This window comes from Lithobates pipiens, unplaced genomic scaffold (assembly GCF_037356315.1).
Source record: "Lithobates pipiens isolate NorthernLeopardFrog02 unplaced genomic scaffold, aLitPip1_a1.2 Scaffold_13, whole genome shotgun sequence".
NCBI lineage: Eukaryota > Metazoa > Chordata > Amphibia > Anura > Ranidae > Lithobates > Lithobates pipiens.
The window spans coordinates 114486984-114510032 of record NW_027507718.1 but is presented as its reverse complement, the minus strand read 5'-3'; the positions used below and the strand labels follow the sequence as shown (position 1 = coordinate 114510032).

Below are 23049 nucleotides of genomic sequence, written 5' to 3'. Positions count from 1 at the left end.
CGATCGGAATATTGGTGGGAAAAAGCTCTGGTTTTCCCGACGGAATTCCGACGGGATTTTGCTCAAGCTATCTCACACCAAATTCCGACCGTCAAGAACGCGGTGACATACAACACGTATGACGGGACTAGAAAAAGGAAGTTCAGTAGCCAATAGCTTCCGTCTCGTAATTGAATCTGAGCATACATGAGTTTTTGCGCGCCGGAATTGCATACACACAAACGTATTTTTGGATTGGAACTTTTTCCAACCAAAAAATTGAGAACATGCTCTCAATCTTTTGCTGGCCGAAATTTGGTCGAAAGTCCGATGGAGCATACACATGATTGCATTTTCAGACCAAAAGCTCTCATCGGTCTTTTGCTGGCCGAATTTCCGATCGTGCGTACGCAGCATTACGGAAGCAAGGGTCTTACCAAATTGCTACTGCAGCCTTGTGAAGTTGATGTGTAGCAGCTGTTATCGCAATCTAAAGTAATCTTACATTATACTGAGATTAGATTTCTATTTTTTGGTCAAAGACTGTATGTATTAGTTCTTTCTGATGTAAATTGGCTAATCTAAAACCAAAGCAGGCAGTTACATTCTGAAATGTGAAATTAGAACTGACTGGATTATAGCCCCGCAACCAACCTGAGTAAAACCTACGGTGTGCAATGGTTTTTCTTTTTTATAAAACGGTGTTGGTGGGAACAAAGTCAGCCTCATCTTATTTCAGTGAGCCTGATAAAAGCAGACAATGGATAAACTTGTTCTGTTCTAGAAAGTAGCAGCTTACAGTCCTCCTGAGCACTAGACTGCAAACAGGCAGATACAACCATGGAGCTGAAAGTGACAAGATTTGTACTTCTCTGCACACTAACAGCAGGTAGATACACCAATGCATGCTAAATATATTATGTTTTAGTTAAGGCGGCACTAATAGGCACAGATAAGGCGGCACCGATGGGCACAGATAAGGCGGCACTGATGGGCAAAGATGGGCACAGATAAGATGGCATGGATGGGTGGCACGGATAAGTGGCACGGATGGGTGGCACTGATGGGCACTGATAGGTACCACAGATAGATGGGACTGATGGGCACTGATAGGTGGCACTGATAGGTGGCTCTGATAGGTGGCACTGCTGGGCACTGATGGGCGGCACTGCTGGGCACTGATGGGCGGCACTGCTGGGCACTGATGGGCGGCACTGGGGTGCAGCACCTTTGAGGCAGATTTTGGGTGGCACTGTGGGTGGCACTGCTGGGTGGCACTGTGGGTGGCACTGTGGGCACTGCTGGGTGGCACTGTGGGCACTGCTGGGTGGCACTGTGGGCACTATGGGCACTGCTGGGTGGCACTGACAGGGGGGCACTTACTTTATTTCAGGATGGCACTGCGGGTGGCAGGTGGGCACTGGCAGGGGGCAGGTGTCCGCTTGAATTGCTGGCCGTGATCGGGACTGATGTCCCGAACACGGCCGCCGGCGATCGGCTTTTTTTTTTCTCCTCGCGCTGTCAGCGCGAGGAGGAATACTAGCCGATTACCGGCTCCGTTTTATCACATGATCAGCTGTCATTGGCTGACAGCTGATCACGTGATAAGGGGTCGGGATCGACCCCTTACACGGATCGGTGATCAGGCGAGTCTCACGGACTCGCCGATCACAGAGCGCGCCGCGCGCGCCCCTCAGGGGGCGCGCAGGCCGCTCGTATCCGGGACGACGTCAATAGACGTAGTCCCGGAAATGTGGGTCCGCGCTGTTGCCGTCATTTTGCAATAACGCGGATCCCAAGTGGTTAACTATAGATTTGTTATTTTATTTGTTCTAAAACGCACACATTCCCTGAATTGTGGAGCATCCTTATCTCCAATCAGAGTGTGTGTGTGTGTGTATACACACACACACACACACACACTATATTTTTAAACTAGAGTGGGTGTGATCATTCAATCATGTCCATGTACTCATACAGTGTGAGCTTAACGATTGGCTAGCTACCCATAACTGTTATTCTTTGTACTCATTTGTTTTCAAATAAAGAAGAAATATCAGGTAAAGTATTGTAAAATGTGCCTGAAATTTGTTTTAACGGCCATTCACATGGGGCATACCAATCTTAATGCCTGTGCGAAGGGTAGGGTTGCTACCTTTTCTTCAAGCCAAACCCAAACACTTTAGCGGCACATGCCAATTTATTTTAAGGGGGATCGCTGTGGACTCTGGTGTAAAGAAGAACTCTGATGTAAGGGGGTTTCTGCTCACCAAAGCTCCCACTTGCTTTAGAGTTCCCACCATTTCCCCTTAAATCAGGGTTGCCAAAGCTCCACCTACATCAGGAGAGAGAAGGAAGGGGGAGACTTCAGACATTAGGTGGCGAGACTACTCAACCAAGGATGGAGGCTCAAGCACTGACACCTTTCATACACGATGTATCTGCCGGCTGCTGAGCTTCAAATTTTCATGCATCCCTTTCTGGGAATTGGAGAAAACCAGGGATTGGCATATGGCCAGGGCAGACAGAGGGGTAAGGGCAGGAGGAGCAGGAGGAGATCAATTCCTCTCTCCTTTCCTGTCCATGTTTGGGGGTGGGCACGCCTATGTATTTGGTGGTTGTGGTACTCGGGGAACCGCAGTCCATTCTCAATAATGTGTTCGGGTTTCAGGAGGTCTGAAACCTGGATGCACAATTCCAAACTCGGACTGTCAGGGTGGATTCCAGACGGGTGGCAACCCTAGTGAAAGGGGTCATGTTTATCTGCTCAGGATGCACAGGTGTTTGGTGCAGACCCCTGCAGGCAGCCTGTTTGCATCAATGTGACAATCAATCTGAAATGTGCATCCATGTGGGTCTGATGCATGGAGAGCGCAGTCTGTCTGCATCCTGATTCGTGCACCAGAGCCCTTATGTAAATATTACGAGTTCACTTTTCTATTTGTTCATGTTTATATTACTGTACAGGTTTATAGTTTCTTTAGCTGTATGGATATCAGATCGTGCAGCTAAGCCCCATGTTGATAACTTCTGAGAAGAGATCATTTATAGAATAAGCTACATAGCAGACTGGTAAAGGGAAACCTGTGCAAAGATGAATATGAGGGGTGCTGTTGCTGTTAGCGCAAAAATCTGAAAGCTGCAGTTTTGGTTACTAAACCCCCCCGATTCCCTCGTGAAGACTAAGAAGAATAAATTCAATACCTTTGCCATCTCCCCATCCTTTGTAACCAGATGTCCTTCTTCATTCTTTGTGGGGCCAATATGGTCTGTCCTCCCTTTTTTACTGTTTACATACTTAAAGAATTTTTGGGGATTTTCTTTATGTTCTATCTTAGCTGTCCTTATTACAGCCTTACACTTCTTAAAAACAAAGTGGGGGTGTGATGCGCTAATTTACAACCATAAATATGAAACAATAATGAATAAATTAGATAGCCCTACTACTGGCAAAGATAAAGTGCAAATATATTCATAAATGAAAAAAATTGAAAGTGCAACCGTGCATTAATGAATCAAAAGGTGGCTGTGTGCATAATACTCATAAAATTTGCTGCAATGAATCAAAAGGTGGCTGTGTGCATATGATTTGCTGCAAACACCAAAATGCATAAACAGAAGAGCAGTGTAGAAAATAATTAAATTCATCCAGCAAATGGAGCGAATAGTGACAGATGATAGCATGAACAATAAAACAAATCTAAATCCAAGTGACAGCAGTGAATCACACTAAAGTGTCCCATATATGATCCAATTGTGCAATTCGGTAAAACACAATAGATTAAAGTGCAACGTGCTGAGCCAACAATCCTTCAGTGATGATCCGTGCAAGTGATGCTAATACTAGGCAATTACCTCACCGCTGTAAGGTAAACAGCGAAAATAATTCAGGGCAACCAGGTAGCAAGGGATGATCACGGGGATGGCTGTGCAGCAGGCTCTTGGAAACTCCTCCAACTTCCTCGTATGTGGTGAATGGTAGGTAAACTCAGAGGGATAAGCCACAGAGAACAGCCATAGTGTAGTATTTTAAACATATATTATTTATTAAAAATGTATAGACTACTCACAAAGGAAGTTAGGGCAATACACAGTGACAACAACAGCAGACTGGGTATGAACGTCACTTCCGGGTTCCTACGCGTTACGTCGTCAAGGCTTCAACTTACACTTCTTGTTGCATTCTTTATAAAGTCTGAATGCTGATGATGATCCCTCAACCTTGTATTTTTTTAAGGCCTTTTTTGCTTTTATATGCATGCTTACATTGAAGTTAGGCCACCCAGGACTTTTGTTCGCTCTTTTAAATTTATTACCCAATGGGATGCATTGGTTAATGCCCTTATTTAATATGCTCTTAAAGCAAACCCATCTCTCCTCCGTGTTCATTGTTAAGATTTTATCCCAATTTATGCTTTCTAGCAAGGCTCATAGTTTAGGGAAGTTGGCTCTTTTGAAATTCAGTGTCTTTGTATTCCCCAAATGTTTCCTATTTGTGTGTGATCGCTGTTACCTAAATTGCCCCTTATTTCCACATCCGTGATCAGGTCTGTATTGTTGGTATTCAGTAGATCCAGTAACACTTTGTTTCTAGTTGGTGCGTCTACCATTGGACCCATAAAATTGTCCTGCAAGACATTTTGGAACTGGCGAGCCTTAGATGAAAGTGCAGTTCCCTGCGTCTAGTCTATGTCTGGATTCGTTAAAATCCCACATCCTTGCTGCTAATCCAAATTGTGATAGGAGATCTGTCTCCCCTTCTTCTCTCAGGTTAGGCGGCCTATAGCATACTCCTAGTATTATTTTCCCCTTAGCTTCATCCCTGTGGAGCTCTATCCATAAGGATCCCACCTCCTCCCTAGCTCTCTTAGTGATGCCATCTCTCACATTCACTTGTACATTATTCTAGATATATAAGCATACACCTCCCCCTTTTTTACCCTCTCTATCCTTGCGATAAAGGGTATACCCTTGAATGGTTGCCAGTCAATCATGAGAGCTGTTGAACCAAGTCTCTGAAATTCTCACAAAATCTAAATCCTCCTCGTACAACAGTATCTCTAGTTCTCCCATCTTGTCCACCAGGCTCCTGACATTGGTGAACATGCCATGTAGTTTAGACTGGCCGCATACTGTCCTCTTGTTGGGTGTTTTCCGAGATTGTAAATAGGACTTGTTACTATACTTACCTTGGCTTTGTGTGCTTTAGTCAACCTACCACTAATGCCCTCAATACTACCCTCTGGAATATGTTCCGAGCTGACTATCTCTACCTCTAACCCCTCTAACTTTTTTGGCCATCTTCACCCTCCTCATTTAGTTGCAGCCCGTCTTTTCTATAGAACTGCTGACCGACTAAGAAGTCCGCCCAGTTCTGGATTTTGTTTGGGTCCAGGAACCAAAACTCCTCCTTACTACATCAGCTCCTCAGCCACTTGTTTACTTCCTTAATCTCCCTCAGCCTTTCTGATGTGGCTCGAGGTAACAGTAGTATTTCTGAGAATACTACCTTGGAGGTCCATTTCCTCAATTTAGCTCCTAAGTCCCTAAAATCGTTCTTTAGGACACTCCATCTGCCTCTGATTTTGTTATTGATGCCAACGTGCACAATGACAGCTGGTTCTTCCTCAGCCCCTCCCAGTAATCTGTCCACCAGATCCGTGATGTGGTAGAGGGTAGTGATAAATGGGGAGTACTCAGAATGGTCAGGGATGGAAAGTGAGGTCCCCCCAGGGTTCTGTGCTGGGACCAATACTATTTAACTTGTTCAACGACCTGGAGGATGGGGTAAACAGGTCAATCTCTGTATTTGCAGACGATACTAAGTTAAGCAGGGTGATAACTTCTCTGCAGAACGTGTAATCCTTGCAAAAAGATCTGAACAAATTAATGGGGTGGGCAACTACATGGCAAATGAGGTTTAATGTGGGAACAATGTAAAATAAAGATCTGAACAAATTAATGGGGTGGGCAACTACATGGCAAATGAGGTTTAATGTGGGAACAATGTAAAATAATGCATTTGGGTGGCAAAAATATTAATGCAATCTACTCACTGGGGGGGAGAACCTCTGGGTGAATCAAGGATGGAAAATGACCTGGGGGTCCTAGTAGATGATAGGCTCAGGAATGGCATGCAATTCCAAGCTGCTACTAACAAAGAAAAAAGAATATTGCCATGCATTAAAAAGGGGATTAACATAAGAGATAAAGTGATAATTCTCCCAATCTACAAGACTCTGCTCTGGCTGCACCTAGAGTATGCTGTCCAGTTCTGGGCACCAGTTCTCTGGAAGGATGTACTGGAAATGGAGAGAGTACAGAGAAGGACAACAAAGCTAATAAAGGGACTGGAGGATATTGGTTATGAAGAAAGGTTGTGAGCACTAAACTTATTCTCTCTGGAGAAGAGACGCTTGAGAGGGGATATGATTTCAAATTACAAATACCACACTGGTGACCCCACAATAGGGATAAAACTTTTCCATGGAAGGGAGTTTAATAAGACATGTGGCCACTCATTAAAATTAGAAGAAATTAGGTTTAACCTTAAACTGCGTAGAGGGTTCTTTACTGTAAGAGCGGCAAGGATGTGGAATTCCCTTCTACAGGAGGTGGTGTCTGCAGGGAGCATCGATAGTTTAAAAAAACGTATAGATAAGCACCTGAACGACCACAACATACAGGGATATACAATGACATATAATCTCACACATAGGTTGGACTTGATGGACTTGTGTCTTTTTTCAACCTCACCTACTATGTAACTATGGCAGAAAAGGTGTATAAAACACCCAAAGAAGGTTGGGACATTATTTGAAGCACCTGACAGCAATAAATATAATTGGATGAATAAAAAGTGTCTGCTCCTGATGAGTGGCATCAAAGCCACGAAACGCGTCGAGCTACCGACTACCGTGTTCTTATCATTTTCAAGACCTTATAAATTTATGTACCATCTTGTACCTATCTTCTACTTCTCCAGGCTAATGAGACCATAGACCCCGCAAGTAATAATAGATGAACCATTGTATACATTGCATTGTCTTGGATGAATTAAGGAATTGAATGCTTTATATCATGTGAGATTATCATTGTCTTCAACATACTGTATAGCATGTTACTGTTATCATATATTGTACTGTGACTGCATTATTATGCCTCAGTCTATATATTTATACAACTTGTACCATTGTTATTATTAACAGTTAATTTTTACCTAAATATTATTATATATTGCACTGTGACTGCATTACCATGCCTCAGTCTATATATTTAAACAATCTGTACCATTGTTATTTCTAATAATTACAGATATTTTTTACCTAAGTCCTCCAATAAAATTTCCTTTTTATTCATCCAATTATATTTATTGCTGTCCGGTGCTTCAAATAAAGTCCCAACCTTCTTTGGGTGTTTTATACACCTTTTCTGCCTAATGTATATGGGATGGATATTCGTGATCTTACCAGACCACGATATCATTTAACCACTTCAGGACCGCCGTATTGCCAATGTACGTCAACACAATGGCACAGGCAGGCACAATCACGTAGATGTACGTGCCTGCCTTCCAGCGGGTGGGGGGTCCGATCGGACCCCCTCCCGCTGGATACGGCGGTCCGGTTCGCTCCAGGAGCGCTCCGTGATGAGGGGATGGCCGTTGGTTTTCGGCCACCCCCTCTGGATCGCTCCTGGCCAATGAGAAGCTTCCTCCCACTGTGTATTGTTTACACAGGAAGGAGGAAGTGATGTCATTCTCCTCGGGGCGGTCTTTTTGACCGGACTACGAGGAGAAGACTAATAGTAAGTGTGCACCAACACTACACTGACATGTAGGTACACACAGGCACACAAACCCCCCCCCCATCCCCCCCCGATCGCCCCCGATCCCCCCCCGCCCCCCCCCCCCCCAGTCACAGTGTCACTGATTGCATTGATCATTTCTTTACTGATCAATGCATTCAGTGTCAGTTGTGACAGTAAAAACTGTCAGGACAGTTAGTGTTAGGTCCAGGGTAGCCCCCTATCACCCCCCAATAAAGATTTAACCCCCTGATTGCCCCTAGAGTTAACCCTTTCACCCCCTTTTGCCAGTGTCACTAAGCGATCATTTTTCTGATCGCTGCATGTGTCGCTAGGTAGCTAGTTATTTTTTTAGGTTCACCGCCAGGTTTTTATATCGCTAGGTACCCCGATATACTACCCAATAATGGTTTTAACCCCCTGATTGCCGCTAGTTAACCCTTTCACCCCCTTTTGCCAGTGTCACTAAGCGATCGTTTTTCTGATCGCTGCATTAGTGTCGCTACAGTCGCTAGGTAGCTAGTTATTTTTTTAGGTTCACCGCCAGGTTTTTATAGCGCTAGGTACCCCGATATACTACCCAATAATGGTTTTAACCCCCTGATTGCCGCTAGTTAACCCTTTCACCCCCTTTTGCCAGTGTCACTAAGCGATCATTTTTCTGATCGCTGCATCAGTGTCGCTAGTGTCGCTAGGTAGCTAGTTATTTTTTTAGGTTCACCGCCAGGTTTTTATATCGCTAGGTACCCCGATATACTACCCAATAATGGTTTTAACCCCCTGATTTCCGCTAGTTAACCCTTTCACCCCTTTTGCCAGTGTCACTAAGCGATCGTTTTTCTGATCGCTGCATTGGTGTCGCTACAGTCGCTAGGTAGCTAGTTATTTTTTTAGGTTCACCGCCAGGTTTTTATAGCGCTAGGTACCCCGATATACTACCCAATAATGGTTTTAACCCCCTGATTTCCGCTAGTTAACCCTTTCACCCCCTTTTGCCAGTGTCACAGTATAAGTGTCACTGGTGACGCTGGTTAGCCAGTTAGTTATTTAGGTTCCCCGTCAGGTTTTTATATAGCGCCTGGGACCCCCATATACTACCTAATAAAAATTTGAACCCCCTGATTGCCCCTAGTTAACCCTTTCACCACTGATCACCGTATAAGTGTTACGGGTGACTCTGGTTAGTTTGTTTTTTATAGCATCAGGGCACCCACCATTTTTTACCCAATAAAGGTTTAACCCCCTGATCACCCGGCGGGTGATATCAATTAGGTTTTAGGGTCAGGGTCTGCGTCGCCCCAGGCAGCGCTAGGTTAGTGCCAGTAGCGCTAACACCCACACGCAAAGCATACACCTCCCGTAGTGCTATAGAATCTGAACAGATCAATATCTGATCTGATCAGATCTATACTAGCGTCCCCAGCAGTTTAGGGTTCCAAAAAAACGCATTGTTAGCGGGATCAGCCCAGATACCTGCTAGCACCTGCGTTTTGCCCCTCTGCCCAGCCCACCCAAGTGCAGTATCGATCGATCACTGTCACTTACAAAACACTAAACACATAACTGCAGCGATCGGGCCTGATCCCTGCCATCGCTAACAGGTTTTTTTGTAGCATTTTATATTTAAATCCGGAAGGCAGTGCTTGGTTTTCGGGGTCCCGTACGTGGCTAGGCTCCCAAAAAGTCCCCCACATGTGGTATCCCCGTACTCGGGAGAAGCAGCAGAATTTATTTTGGGGTGTAATTTGACTTCTGCCCATAGCATGTGTGAGCAATATATCATTTAGTGACAACTTTGTGCAAAAAAAAAAAAAAGTTTGTAATATTCCCGCAACTTTTGGCAAAATATAAAATATTCCATGGACTCAACATGCCTCTCAGTAAATAGCTTGGGGTGTCTACTTTCCAAAATGGGGTCATTTGGGGGGTTTTGTGCTATTTTGGCATTTTATGGCCTTCGAAACTGTGATAGGTAGTGAGGAGTTAAATCAAACATTTGCACCCTTAGAAATCCTCAAGGTGGTGATTGGTTTTCGGGGTGCCGTGCGCGACTAGACTCCCAAAAAGTCCCACACATGTGGTATCCCCGTACTCAGGAGAAGCAGCAGAATGTATTTTGGGGTGTCATTTCACATATGCCCATAGCATGTGTGAGCAATATATCATTTAGTGACAACTTGGTGCAAAAAAAAAAAAGTTTGTAATATTCCCGCAACTTGTGGCAAAATATAAAATATTCCATGGACTCAACATGCCTCTCAGTAAATAGCTTGGGGTGTCTACTTTCCAAAATGGGGTCATTTTGGGGGGTTTTGTGCTATTTTGGCATTTTATGGCCTTCGAAACTGTGATAGGTAGTGAGGAGTTAAATCAAAAATTTGCACCCTTAGAAATCCTGAAGGTGGTGATTGGTTTTCGGGGTGCCGTGCGCGACTAGACTCCCAAAAAGTCCCACACATGTGGTATCCCCATACTCGGGAGAAGTAGCGGAATATATTTTGGGGTGCAATTCCACATATAACCATGGCATGTGTGAGCAATATATCATTTAGTGACAACTTTTTGTAAAAAAATTTTTTTTTTTTTTTTGTCATTATTCAATCCCTTAGGACAAAAAAAAAAAAATATTCAATGGGCTCAACATACCCATCAGCAATTTCCTTGGGGTGTCTACTTTCCAAAATGGGGTCATTTGGGGGGGATTTGTACTGCCCTGCCATTTTAGCACCTCAAGAAATGAGATCGGCAGTCATAAATTAAAAGCTGTGTAAATTCCAGAAAATGTACTCTAGTTTGTAGACGCTATAACTTTTGCGCAAACCAAAAAATATACGCTTATTGACATTTTTTTTTACTAAAGACATGTGGCTGAATAAATTTTGCCCTCAATGTATGACTAAAATTTAGTTTATTCGATTTTTCTTATAACAAAAAGAAGAAAATATCTTTTTTTTTCACAATTTTCGCTCTTTTTCCATTTATATCACAAAAAAAAAAAATCGCAGAGGCAATCAAATACAATCAAAAGAAAGCTCTATTTGTGGGAAGAAAAGGACGCAAATTTCGTTTGGGTGCAATATTGCATGACCGCGCAATTACCAGTTAAAGCAGCGCAGTGCGAAATTGCAAAAAGACCTCTGGTCCTTAAGGTGTTTATTGGTCCGGAGCTGAAGTGGTTAAAGTCCCCAGGGATGGTGATACATGACCCTACCCTGTCATATTTTCCTGAAAGTCCCTGCCCTTTTCTCTATGTTGACTACTATGTAACTATAACGAAGGCATGTCATTGCTGACCTCTTTCTGAAAATTCTAGTTGCTTGACTGTTAATCTGATCTATTTTTCAATGAGTGGAGTCACTGACCCAGACTGAGCATGCAGCCAACACAGTCAGAACTTCTGATATGCATACTTGTTTTAGGCAAGCAGCATTTTAAGAAAAAGAGGCCAGCAATGCCATACCCCATATATTTCTCAGCACATGTTTGTAGATGATTTACTTCAAGTAGACCACATTCACATGTACTGTATATAAAAAAAGTAAGATTTTATAGCTGGAATTAGTATTAGGATAGTTGTATTTCTATTATCTTTAATTTTGTTTTTTCTTTTTTAGTGCTCTTTTCAATTCCTGAAAATGAAGCTGTAGAAGCGGTAAGCAGTTATTAGTTTATTGCAAGTTTAGGAAAGCACCTTTAAAGGTCCTATGTATTTCATATAATTTTAGTTACTTTAGTCATTTCAAGACCAAGCCTATTTCTGGCACTTGTTGTTTACAAGTTAAAATCAGTATTTTTTGTTAGAAAATTACTTAGAACCCCCAAACATTATATTACATTTTTTAAGCAAAGAGAATAACATGACAGTCATTGCACTATTTTATGCAATACGGTATTTGAGCAGTGGTCTTTCAAACTGAATTTTTTGGGAAAAAATACACTTTTTTGAATTAAAAAAATAGTAAAGTTAGCCCAATTTTTTTAGCAAATTGTGAAAGATGATGTTATGCTGAGTAAATAGATACCTGTTAGATACATGTTACGCTTTAAAAATGCACGCACTCATGGAATAGCGATAAACTAAGGTACTTAAAAATCTCCATAGGTGCTGCCCAGCCAAATTTGATTGGAATCAGACACAATTAATGCTACACGTTGATGTCTAGTTCCCCCTGCTGGACAGCATTGTCAGGCTGATATATGGGCAGTGAAGTTAAGTTATTATCGCCCTTCTGAGTCTGTTTTGTAAAACGTATCTTTTCCCATGGTGGAACATCTGAAGATAGTTGTTTAAATTTAATTTAACTATTATCCTCACTCTATCCTACCAGCTGTGGTTTGCGAGCAGTTTAGGTTGTAGTTGTGTTTAGCTATATGTCTTTACTGGTACTCTTTATATTTGAGCCGGGATTGCAGGGATACCTCACATGTGTGATTTGAACACTGTTTACATTTGCAGGCGCAACTAACGTAGGAGTGTTCTTTGATGCGCAGGGGCGCTTTAACCACTTGCTGACCAGCCGTCGTCGCTGCCGGGTTACTACATCGAGGACCCGACCAAAGCCGATTCCAGCTTTGTTTGGGACTCCCGGTGAGAGCGGCGGAAGGTGGCGAGGGGGGGGGGGGTGTCCCCTCCCATTGCTTGTGATAATGGCCAAGTGGCTCATTAGCCGCATCAGTTGTTATCACTTGAAAGCCGACCAGCAGCTCTAAAAAACTTTACCGGGGTGATGCCACTTCAACAAAATGATGTACAGGTACGTGATTTTGCATGAAGTGGTTAACCATTTGCTTACTGGGAATTTAAACCCCCTTCCTGCCTAGACCAATGTTCAGCTTTCAGCGCTGTCACTATTTGAATGACAATTGCACAATCATGCAACACTGTACCCATAAAAAAATTTATAATTTTTTTTTTCACACAAATAGAGCTTTCCTTTGGTGGTATTTCATCACTATTGAGAGCTTTATTTTTTGCTTAACAAAAAGAGACCAACAATTTTGAAGAAAAAACAAAACATTTTTCATAGTTTGTTATAACATTTTTGCAAACAGGTAATTTTTCTCCTTCATTGATGTGCGCTGATGAGGCTGCACTAATGGGCACTTATGGGCACTAATAGGTGCCACTGGTGGGCACTGATGAGGCTGCACTGGTAGGTGACACTGGTAGGTGACACTGATAGGTGGCACTGGTAGGTGGCACTGGTGGGAACTGCTGATATGCACTGGTAGGTGGCACTGGTGGGTGGCAATGGTGGGCATTGCTTAGCAGCAGTGGGTCTGGAGTGTGCGAGACAAATTTTCCTCCTTCATGACCAGGCTATTTTTTTGTGATATGGCACTGAGTTGTTTTAATTCACAATTGCACGGTCATGCGACACTGTACCCAAACAAAATGCTTGTCATTTTTTTCCCCACAAATAGAGCTTTATTTTGGTGTTATTTCATCACCTCTGTGGTTTTTATTATTGGCGCTATAAACAAAAAAAAGAGTGGCAATTTTGAAGAAAACATAATATTTTTAACTTTTTGCTATAATATCCAAAACAAAAATGAAAAAGAAAAAATGAATTTCTTTATCAGTTTAGGCCGATATATATTCTTCTACATATTTTTGGTAAAAAAAATCGCAATAAGCGTATATTGATTAGTTTATACAAAGGTTATAACGTCTACAAAATAGGGGATAGATTTATGTCATTTTTATTATTATTTTTTTTTTTTTACTAGTAATGGTGATCTGGGATTTTTAGCAGGGCTGCAACATTGCGGCGGACAGATCAAACACTTTTGACACTTTTTTGGGACCATTGACATTTATACAGCGATCAGAGCTAAAAATAGCCACGGATTACTGTAAAAATGTCACTGGCAGGAAAGGGGTTAACACTAGGGGGCAATCAAGGGGTTAAATATGTTCCCTTATTGTGTGTTCTAACTAGGGGTGATGGAACTGACGGGGAGGAGACTGATCGCTGTTCCTAATTGCTAGTAACAGACGATCACTCTTTACTCCCCTGACAGAATAAAGATCTTTCTGTTTACATTGACAGATCTCCATTCTGTCTGTCAGGAGTGATCGCAGGTGCCTGGCGGACATTGACTCCTACTTCATGCGTGCATGCGTCCCCTATACCCCTTAAAGCGGGCACCGTATACCTACAGCAATTTGTGCAGGGGAGCCAACCTGCCACCGTATAACGATGATGGCTGGTTGGCAAGTAGCTAAAAAAAAGTTTATTACCAGCTCTGTTTACATCATGTGATCAATTGTCATTGGTTGACAGCTGATCACGTGGCAAAGGGTCAAAACCGGCCCCTTACTCTGGACTGTGATCAGCCGAGTCTTATTGACTCACTGATCACAAAGAAAGCCGTACACGCCCCACAAGGGACATGCAGGCAGCTCATACACGGGAGGACGTACTTGGACACCTTGCCAGCAATTTAGGCCCATGCTGCAGCTGTCTTTCCGGGAATAGCGCAGGTGACGAGAGGTTAAAAATTGCCATAGACAGATGTCACTCATAAAACAATGGCAATTAAGACATCTGCCTGATGTCTACAGTATCAGAACTAGCTTCCTTCTCTTGTGCATATGATCGGACATACTGAAATAGCATATGCTTGGTGAACATCTTCATTTTTTCATTTCATTGAAAAGAGGGAAGGATCTTTCAAGGAAAATTTCCAACAAGTTGAAGCATAATTCCTGGGCACAACAACTTTCATTTTAATATCTTGCTCAATAACCACACATTATATAAAGCCACACTGAGTGCACCAAATGCCTCACAAACGCAGATATTACATATACAATAAAACCTTAGATTGCGAGTAACTTGGTCTGCGAGTGTTTTACAAGATGACTAGATTTTTTTAATAAATTTTAACTTGATAAAAACGAGTGAGGTCTTGACATATGAGTAGCAACTCACATGGTTAACAATAAAAACAGGCACACCTAACTAAGTATGCAGGCAAAGCGGGCTAAAGCTGTCCACATAGACCATCCTCCTTACCACCTTTAACATCATCACTTCCATGCTGCACTCCATGAGTGCTTCAAGCTTTCCTTTCAGATCACTCTCCTGCATGGTAGTCTTCCCGGTCACAATTGCAGGCTGACAGCATTGAGAGCCGACGGTTCGGAGGATGGTCTCTGTGGACAGCTTTACCCCGGATGCCTGCATGCTTAGATGTGCCTGTTGTAATCATCAACCACGTGAGTTGCTGAATGTTGTACCTTCATTAAATGTAACCATATTGCTTGCTACACTTAGAGGCACCTCTCTTCTCTTTTATACTCTGTAGCTCCTGCTGGAATTTGCTTCTAATCCCCTTGTGGAGGCTGCCATTTGTGGATGGACATTTTATGGTTACACAGCCTGGTCACATTGCTATAATCTTTTTATATGGACTATAGACTGAAGGACTTATGAATAAGTGGTTGTGGAACGAATCATTTGAATTTCCATTATATCTTATAAGGAAATTTGCTTTGATATACAAGTGCTTTGGATTACAAGCACGTTTTCAGAGCAAATTATACTTGCAATCCAAGGTTTTACTGTTTTGTAGATTGAATGATGACATCCTCACTCTATAGCACATAGCCTCTACAGAGCTGTGGGTGGGACACAACAGGTTCACCATCTTCCCGCTGCCTGTAGAAAATTACAAGGGGCGGATAGAAGACCAGTCATCCCGCACACATAGAAAGCAGATTCAAGAAAGAACACATATGCCTCTTGTATTTAGAAAACACATATGTAGCCTGTAGTTCAACTTAAATGAAGGGCTGTAAATTACCAAAAAAAATTGAGAATTGTTATCAGCCAAGTAATGGCATCTTAGGTTTTTATGAAGTTGGTTTGTGCACTTGGTCTAATACATGTCCAGCAGCTGACTGAGGTTAATATTCTCTTTTGTTTGATGACAAAAGATTGCCCTGTCCAGACTAACAGGTCTTTTTTCATTGCTGAATATGTCATACATCTAGCTCTACAAATGTTCAGGAAAAGTGTATCTATTACAATATAACAAGGTCTTTCACTAGAATTATCCTGTATCCTCTGGTTTTACTCAATATAGGACTCTGATGTCCTTTGTACATACAGAGTACACCTCATTCCCACACTGCGCTTGCCTATTCTCTGAACTATGTAGCCATTATACTGCAGCTACCTGAGAGTGCAAGCTGCTTTCACATCTATTAAGTTGCAAGCGTAAAGTCCACTTTGTAGTCCCAGTAGGGTTACCATTCTTCTGCTAAGAGCATAACAATGCAGCTTTATAACAAAAAACAAGACTTTAGGAGCACTTACAAAAATATGCCTTTACAGAAAAAAGAAAAAAAAAAATCAAGTTGAAGCAAAAGTGTCTAAGAGACTATTTACAAAAGAGGTACGATACATATTACACTTCATATCATTTGTTCGTTTTTCACTCCCAAACACTTATTTTTCTTTCATTCATTGGAAGACACAGCTCTCCTTTAGATTATCACCTACTGGGTATAGTGCCACCTGCAGCAGAAGGATGCTAGGTACTACTGAAAATACAAAAAATATCTTGGGGACGTCCATGCTGGTAGCCAATTTCCCCCATGCTGTGGAAAAAGCACAATTCTTAACCTAATATCGAGTAGCTGGGACCTCCTGGAAATCCTATTCCCTTTGTTTTTCCTTCAAGCAAATTTCTGCCTGAGTGACAGACTGGTTGGCCTCAAGCTGTCCTGTCACAGTGTACCCCTCAACAAGCATCACCTCAGCTGCAGTGGATGGCACCCTATACCTTCTCCCAGGGGACCCTCATGATCCTGAGTAGCAGTATGGTAAGTGGAGGATCTCCCTCCATTTTCTCTCTTCTTCTCCTACCCAAGGTCTGGTGTGTAGTGCTCTTCCCTTCTGAGGTGAGCAGTGAGGAGGTTATGCTTACAATCCCATAGTTGCCAACTGTCCCGAATTTCCTGGGACATTCCCAGGATTATGACATTTGTCCTGGGAAATTCAAATTTCCAGTTTTTTTTTTGCCGCCGGCTGCTAGAGGTCAGTGGCTGGCGGAGACGATGTTGGTGTTCAATGGAGCTCAGATGCTGCGGCGCTGCCCACCCCCGCTTCCAGTGTCTGCGAAGTGCAGTGTGGGCGGCGCCACAGTTCAAAGTTAGCGCAACAACGATGGCTTGGAGGACAGGAGATCATATGTCCTGTTGGGGCCAGTCAGTGCAGTGAGTATGTATGTCGGGGCCAGTCCGTGCAGTGAGTATGTGGGGGCCAGTCTGTGCAGTATGTGGGGGCCAGTCTGTGCAGTATGTGGAGGCCAGTCTGGAGATGTGGGGGCCAGTCTGTGCAGTATGTCAGGGGCCAGTCTGTGCAGTATGTCAGGGGCCAGTCTGTGCAGTATGTTGGGGCCAGTCTGGAGATGTGGGGGCCAGTCTGTGCAGTATGTGGGGGCCAGTCTGTGCAGTATGTGCTGGCCAGTCTGTGCAGTATGTGGGGGCCAGTCCGTGCAGTATGTGGGGGCCAGTCCGTGCAGTATGTCGGGGGCCAGTCAGTGCAGTATGTCGGGGGCCAGTCCGTGCAGTATGTCGGGGGCCAGTCCATGCAGTATGTGGGGGCCAGTCTGTGCAGTATGTGGGGGCCAGTCTGTGCAGTATGTGGGGGCCAGTCTGTGCATTATGTGCTGGCCAGTCTGTGCAGTATGTGGGGGCCAGTCCGTGCAGTATGTGGGGGCCAGTCCGTGCAGTGAGTATGTCGGGGGCCAGTCCGTGCAGTATGTCGGGGGCCAGTCTGTGCAGTATGTGGGGGCCAGTCTGTGCAGTATGTGCTGGCCAGTCTGTGCAGTATGTGGGGGCCAGTCTGGAGATGTGGGGGCCAGTCTGTGCAGTATGTGGGGGCCAGTCTGTGCAGTATGTGGGGGCCAGTCTGTGCAGTATGTGGGGGCCAGTCTGTGCAGTGAGTATGTCGGGGGCCAGTTTGTGCAGTATGTGGGTGCCAGTCTGTGCAGTATGTGGGGGCCAGTCTGTGCAGTATGTGGGGGCCAGTCTGTGCAGTATGTGGGGGCCAGTCTGTGCAGTATGTGGGGGCCAGTCCATGCAGTGAGTATGTCGGGGCCAGTCCATGCAGTGAGTATGTCGGGGCCAGTCCATGCAGTGAGTATGTCGGGGGCAGTCTGTGCAGTATGTTGGGGCCAGTCTGTGCAGTATGTCGGGGCCAGTCTGTGCAGTATGTCGGGGCCAGTCTGTGCAGTATGTCGGGGCCAGTCTGTACAGTATGTCGGGGCCAGTCTGTGCAGTATGTCGGGGCCAGTCTGTGCAGTATGTGGGGGCCAGTCTGGAGATGTGGGGGCCGGTCTGGAGATGTGGGGGCCGGTCTGGAGATGTGGGGGGGCAGTCTGGATGTCAGAGGGGCACTAGATGTAAGGAGGGGCTCCGCTGATGGACACAGATGTGAGGAAGGTACCTCTGATGGGGCACCTGATGTAAGGACAGACTCCGCTTAGGACACCTGATGGAATCTGGTGGCAGGCAACGTGGCTAGTGACGCGCTCAGGGCTCCCACTGATTCTGCATTATTGTGAGTTGAATGATTTCATTTCATATTACAATGTAATAATAGAAATAATGCGCTTCAATCATCCAGACACCATAACAATCATGGTGCCGGGATGATTGAATCGCTAACACCAGGTATTTGGAGGATTGCCAAACTCTGGAAAACACATATTGCTATTGTGGTGTAGGATCGGGGGGGCTGCTGTCTCTCCTTTCCCTCTCCCCCCTCCTTTCCCTCTCCCCGCCTCCTTTCCCTCTCCCCCCCCTCCTTTCCCTCTCCCCCGCATTCATCTCAGACTCTAACCACACCCCTTTGAGCCATGCCCCCATGTAAGCCACATCCACTATTTTACGTAAACCACGCGACGCCGCATTTTCACCTTTTTCGATGCCGCACCTATAACCGCATGCCCCGCCCCCTAATTATAATACAACTCCACCTACTGCCAAAAAAGTGTCCCGATTTTTTATTTTTTTTACAATGTTGGCAACTATACAATCCATGTACTTCGGGGGACATTTTATCTGCAGCTACTCCCCCTGTGAGAACTGGGCAGCCAAGTGCAAATGGGGACATTCAAGTGTGGGTAGTGCTGTTTTAGCAGTCTCACTTCCCAGGGTCCATCTGGGAACCCTTCTTTGCATTTTATCCTTTTGGGGAACTTTGCTGAGGACTGCCTGGCCAGTCCTGGGTACAGCACAAGCTGGTAGTAAATTTAGCCACTGGCTTCAGCTGTGGCTTAGGCATGGAGTTGAGGCTGATGTCTTTATTAAGAGCACATTGTTCTATTGCCGCAGTAATGATCACTGGGAAGAAGAAGGGGTCTTTCCCTTGCAAGTGCACATACTGGGAACAGAACCAGTGTAGGAGGTCAGACAGCCTGCAAAATACTGTAACCAACATGGAAGGATATATAAGTTGCTGGATAGTTAAAGGCTCAGCAGATGGATGGTGGGGGCAGCATGTCAGAGAGGGTGAGTCAAGCCTCCATAGAGGCCCTGCAGAACAGGGGTTGAACCTGCTTTTTCCCAGTCATTGGTGAGTAAGAAGCACCCCCTCCCCCCCCCCCATTTCCACCAGAAGAGTCTGTAATGGAGTCTTCCCAGGCAGTGGGCATAGTTTCTGCATTGTCAGCTCTCATTAAATCGTTTAGGGATACACTTACATGTACATGGCATCTGACACCCCAATACCTTAAAGGAAGCATTTTGCTAAGGTATTTCCCTAACATTAATCTTAGATGATTTCATCTATATACAGTGGAAGTGACTGACTTGGCCATTTGCTTTGTCACGGTGCTCTTTGGTGCATTTCCCCTTCCCCTCCTAAGAAGGAGTTTACTAAACAGTGGGCATCTTTGCCTGTGGTGGATCCTGCAATTTCATGATTAAACAAGATCATGTTTTTTTTTTTCTGGTGTAGGTTACCCCTTTTTTAAAAAAAATTCTACAGATAGAAAGGCAGAACCTGGCGCTAGATGTATGTACACAGTCAAGGGACCCCCTACTGTGTCTGACATAAAAAAAAGTGCGTAAATATTTTTAAATTAGCCTTTACTTCCACTTTAAGTCCACTTTAAGTCCGGGACAGGTGTTAACTGCATGAGAAATGATTCAACATTATAGAGTGAGTTGAGTTGTAAAGAACCGTTGATGTGCAAGAAATATAGTAAGCTCCTTCCTTTCTTTTTGACATGACAACACAGCTCTGAATTCTTCCGCACATAGTGTCAGTCCTGCCTATGTCTTTTCTGATGGATTACAAAGAACACAGACCTCTTTCTCATCTCCGTGACCCCCACCTTGTGCACAAGCCAAGAGCACAGGAAGTTATCAACCCTCAAGATTTCTGATAAAATCAACAGGTATTTTTGCAACAGATATAAAAAAAACTTTCAGTTACATTTAGCAGAGCAAAAGGCAGCAAATAAGAACTTCATTGTTAGGGTTTACATAAACTTTAAAGTGTATTTCCACATTTGCAGCCAATCTGGAATAGCACCTACTTTATATTTGTAACATGTTCTCACATAGCATAACCTAAAACAAAAAGAACAAAAAAAAATAAAAAATTGAAGCATACATTTTCCTTGGGCTTTTCTTCCGAGAAAGGGAGGGTAAGTTTATAAATATCGTTCTCACTGCCCATTGGTCTCAAGTAAAACAAAGATTGTTTAAAATCTAGCCAACTCTTCCAAGTCCTATTAAATTTTAATTCCAGATCATTTTGTAAATAAATTAATTCTTCCTTTATCCTAGTTCTATCCACTTCCCGAAACCAGCCCTTTATCGTCTGTATTTTCTTTGATTTCCATTGCTTTGGGATTAAAGCTTTAGCTGCATTTAACAAAAACGGAGTAATAGCTGCTCTATAATTTTTCCTTGAGTTACCTATTGCATGGAATAAGCACTGTCAAGGTTCGTACCTGACTTCAACTTTGCAAATCTTCTTTATTAAGTGCAGTACTTCCTTCCAGTAGGGCTGGATTAGAGGACACTGCCACCATATATGGGCATGGGTTCCCATGCCCCCACATTCCTCCAACCCAGAGGTGAAGCCTCAGGGTTGATTTTATGCAATTTTAACCACTTCGCGCCCACCCTATAGCTGAAAGACGGCTACAGAGCGGACACTAACTGCTGGGAGGCCGTCCCTGGACATCCTTCTGTTTACTTCCCCTCTGCACGCCGCCGCTGGCGCGCATCGGGGAAGTTCTGTGCTGGCCGTGTCCCCCGGACACAGCCAGTCATAGATCGCTGTAAACGGCCAATCACAGCAGCCGTTTACAGCGCGATCGGCATGCCCAAAGAGAGATGATCTCATATGTAAACATATGAGATCATCTCTCATCGCCACTCTCCCTCCTCACACAGACAGCGTGTGAGGAGGGAGAGATGAACCGCTGTGAGATCTCACAGGGGTTAGTGTAAAAAAAATAAAAAAAAAGGAAAATAAAGTGCCCATCTGTCCCCACTGCCACCTGTCCCCACTGCCTCCACTGTCACCTGTCAGTGCCATCTGCCCCCACTGCCACCTGTCTGGCATTTAAGGATCCCACGGACAGGAACGCCGAGGCAGTGGCTCATTCCTTGTTTACGGTTGTGGGGTCAGCCATGCGACCAGTACTGGCATCCGCACCTGTGTCGCAGACACTAACTGAGTGGGCAAAACTTTTGCACCGTGAATTGGGAGAGCAACAGGCTTCTCCTGTCTGCGTGGAACTAGCAGACCAACTAGTGCAAGGCCTTAAGTACGTTTGTGACGCGGCCCTGGATACCCTCCCTCTGTTATCCAGGGCTTCAGTGTCAGCTGTGGTTAAAATGCTGGTCTGCTGACCAGGCATCCAAAAAAGCCCTGACGGATCTTCCCTTCCTTGGCGACCAGCTCTTTGGAGCCTCTTTGGATGACATTATTAAAAACGCCACTGGTGGTAAGAGTACCTTACCCCCACAGGCCAGGAAGGCTAAGGAACCACACTGTAGGCAAGGGCCATCTTTTTTCACTCACAAACGGCTTTTTCGTCTGCCCGGAGCTTCGGCAAAAATTTCCCCAGCCTGACAGGACGACCACGGAAGGACAAAAACATACCTGGAACCGCAAGCCTGCGAACAAAAGTGCTACCGCATAAAGGTTTGCCCCCACCCATGTCTCAGGTGGGGGGTCGCCTTTGGGAGTTTGCAGCCAGTGGTCCTCTCGGCTACCTGACCAATGGGTCTACGATCTGATTTCCTCAGGCTACAAGATAGAGTTTCTCTCTTGGCCACAAAACAGATTCTTCTCCTCCAGCATACCCATATCCCCGGCTCGAGGCCTTCTTGGGGGCAATAAGGGACCCGCTGAGTCGTGGGGTGGTTGTACCGGTTCCGGAATCCGGAATCGGAACGTTTCCAGGGATTCTACTCAAATCTGTTTGTAGTTCCCAAGAAGAAAGGGGTACGTCCAATCTTGGACCTAAAAGCCCTCAATCACTTTGTAAAAGTGCAGAGGTTCAGAATGGAATGAGCTCGCTCAGTAGTCGCTGCACTCCATCAAGGGGTCTCCCTGGCGTCCTTAGACATGCAGGATGTGTACCTGCACATACCCATATGCCTCCGGCATCAAAAGTTTCTGCGATTTGCAGTGGGGGAAGCCCACTACCAGTTTGTGGCTCTTCCTTTTGGTCTGGCATCAGCCCCCCGAGTCTTTACCAAGGTATTGGCTCCAATTTTGGCATTGCTGCGGCAACATGGGATCGCGATCGTGGGATACCTAGATGATCTCCTCCTGAGGGCATCTTTCCCCTCAGAATTAGAGGAGGATGTTGCGATCACCATGCAGACCCTGCAAAAATTTGGGTGGCTGTTGAACCTAAAGAAGTCGGTAATTGTACTGACCCAGCATCTGGAGTACCTAGGCTTGCTGCTGGACTCCATGGAAGCGAGAATTTTTCTCCCTTCAGACAAACTGCAGACTCTCAGATCTGCGGTAAAACTGCTTATGAAAGTGGTCGTCGCTCCGCTTTTGCATGCGAGTCCTGGGACTCATGGTAGCCTCCTTCGAGGCAGTGCCTTATGCCCAGTTCCACACCAGAGTCCTGCAGGAGGAGATTTTGACAAAATGGGACACATCTCAGTTGTCCCTGGATCGACAGATCCAGGTGAGCCAGTCAGTCAGAGACTCACTGATCTGGTGGTTGAGGTCCCCGGTGATTCAGTCCAGGAAGTCGTTC

The 23049-nt window shown here is 44.7% G+C and overlaps 1 protein-coding gene across 1 annotated transcript in view; it reads left to right on the top strand.

Moving 5' to 3' along the window:
- The first annotated feature begins 757 nt into the window (after window positions 1–757).
- SPINK2 (serine peptidase inhibitor Kazal type 2) overlaps window positions 758–23049 on the top strand; it is a 55587-nt gene continuing 33295 nt past the window's right edge. Inside the window, exons 1-2 of the mRNA XM_077475411.1 lie at window positions 758–868; window positions 11400–11437. Coding sequence (XP_077331537.1) covers window positions 820–868; window positions 11400–11437 — 87 coding nt within the window. The 5' untranslated portion in view covers window positions 758–819. The remainder of the gene's footprint in view (window positions 869–11399; window positions 11438–23049) is intronic.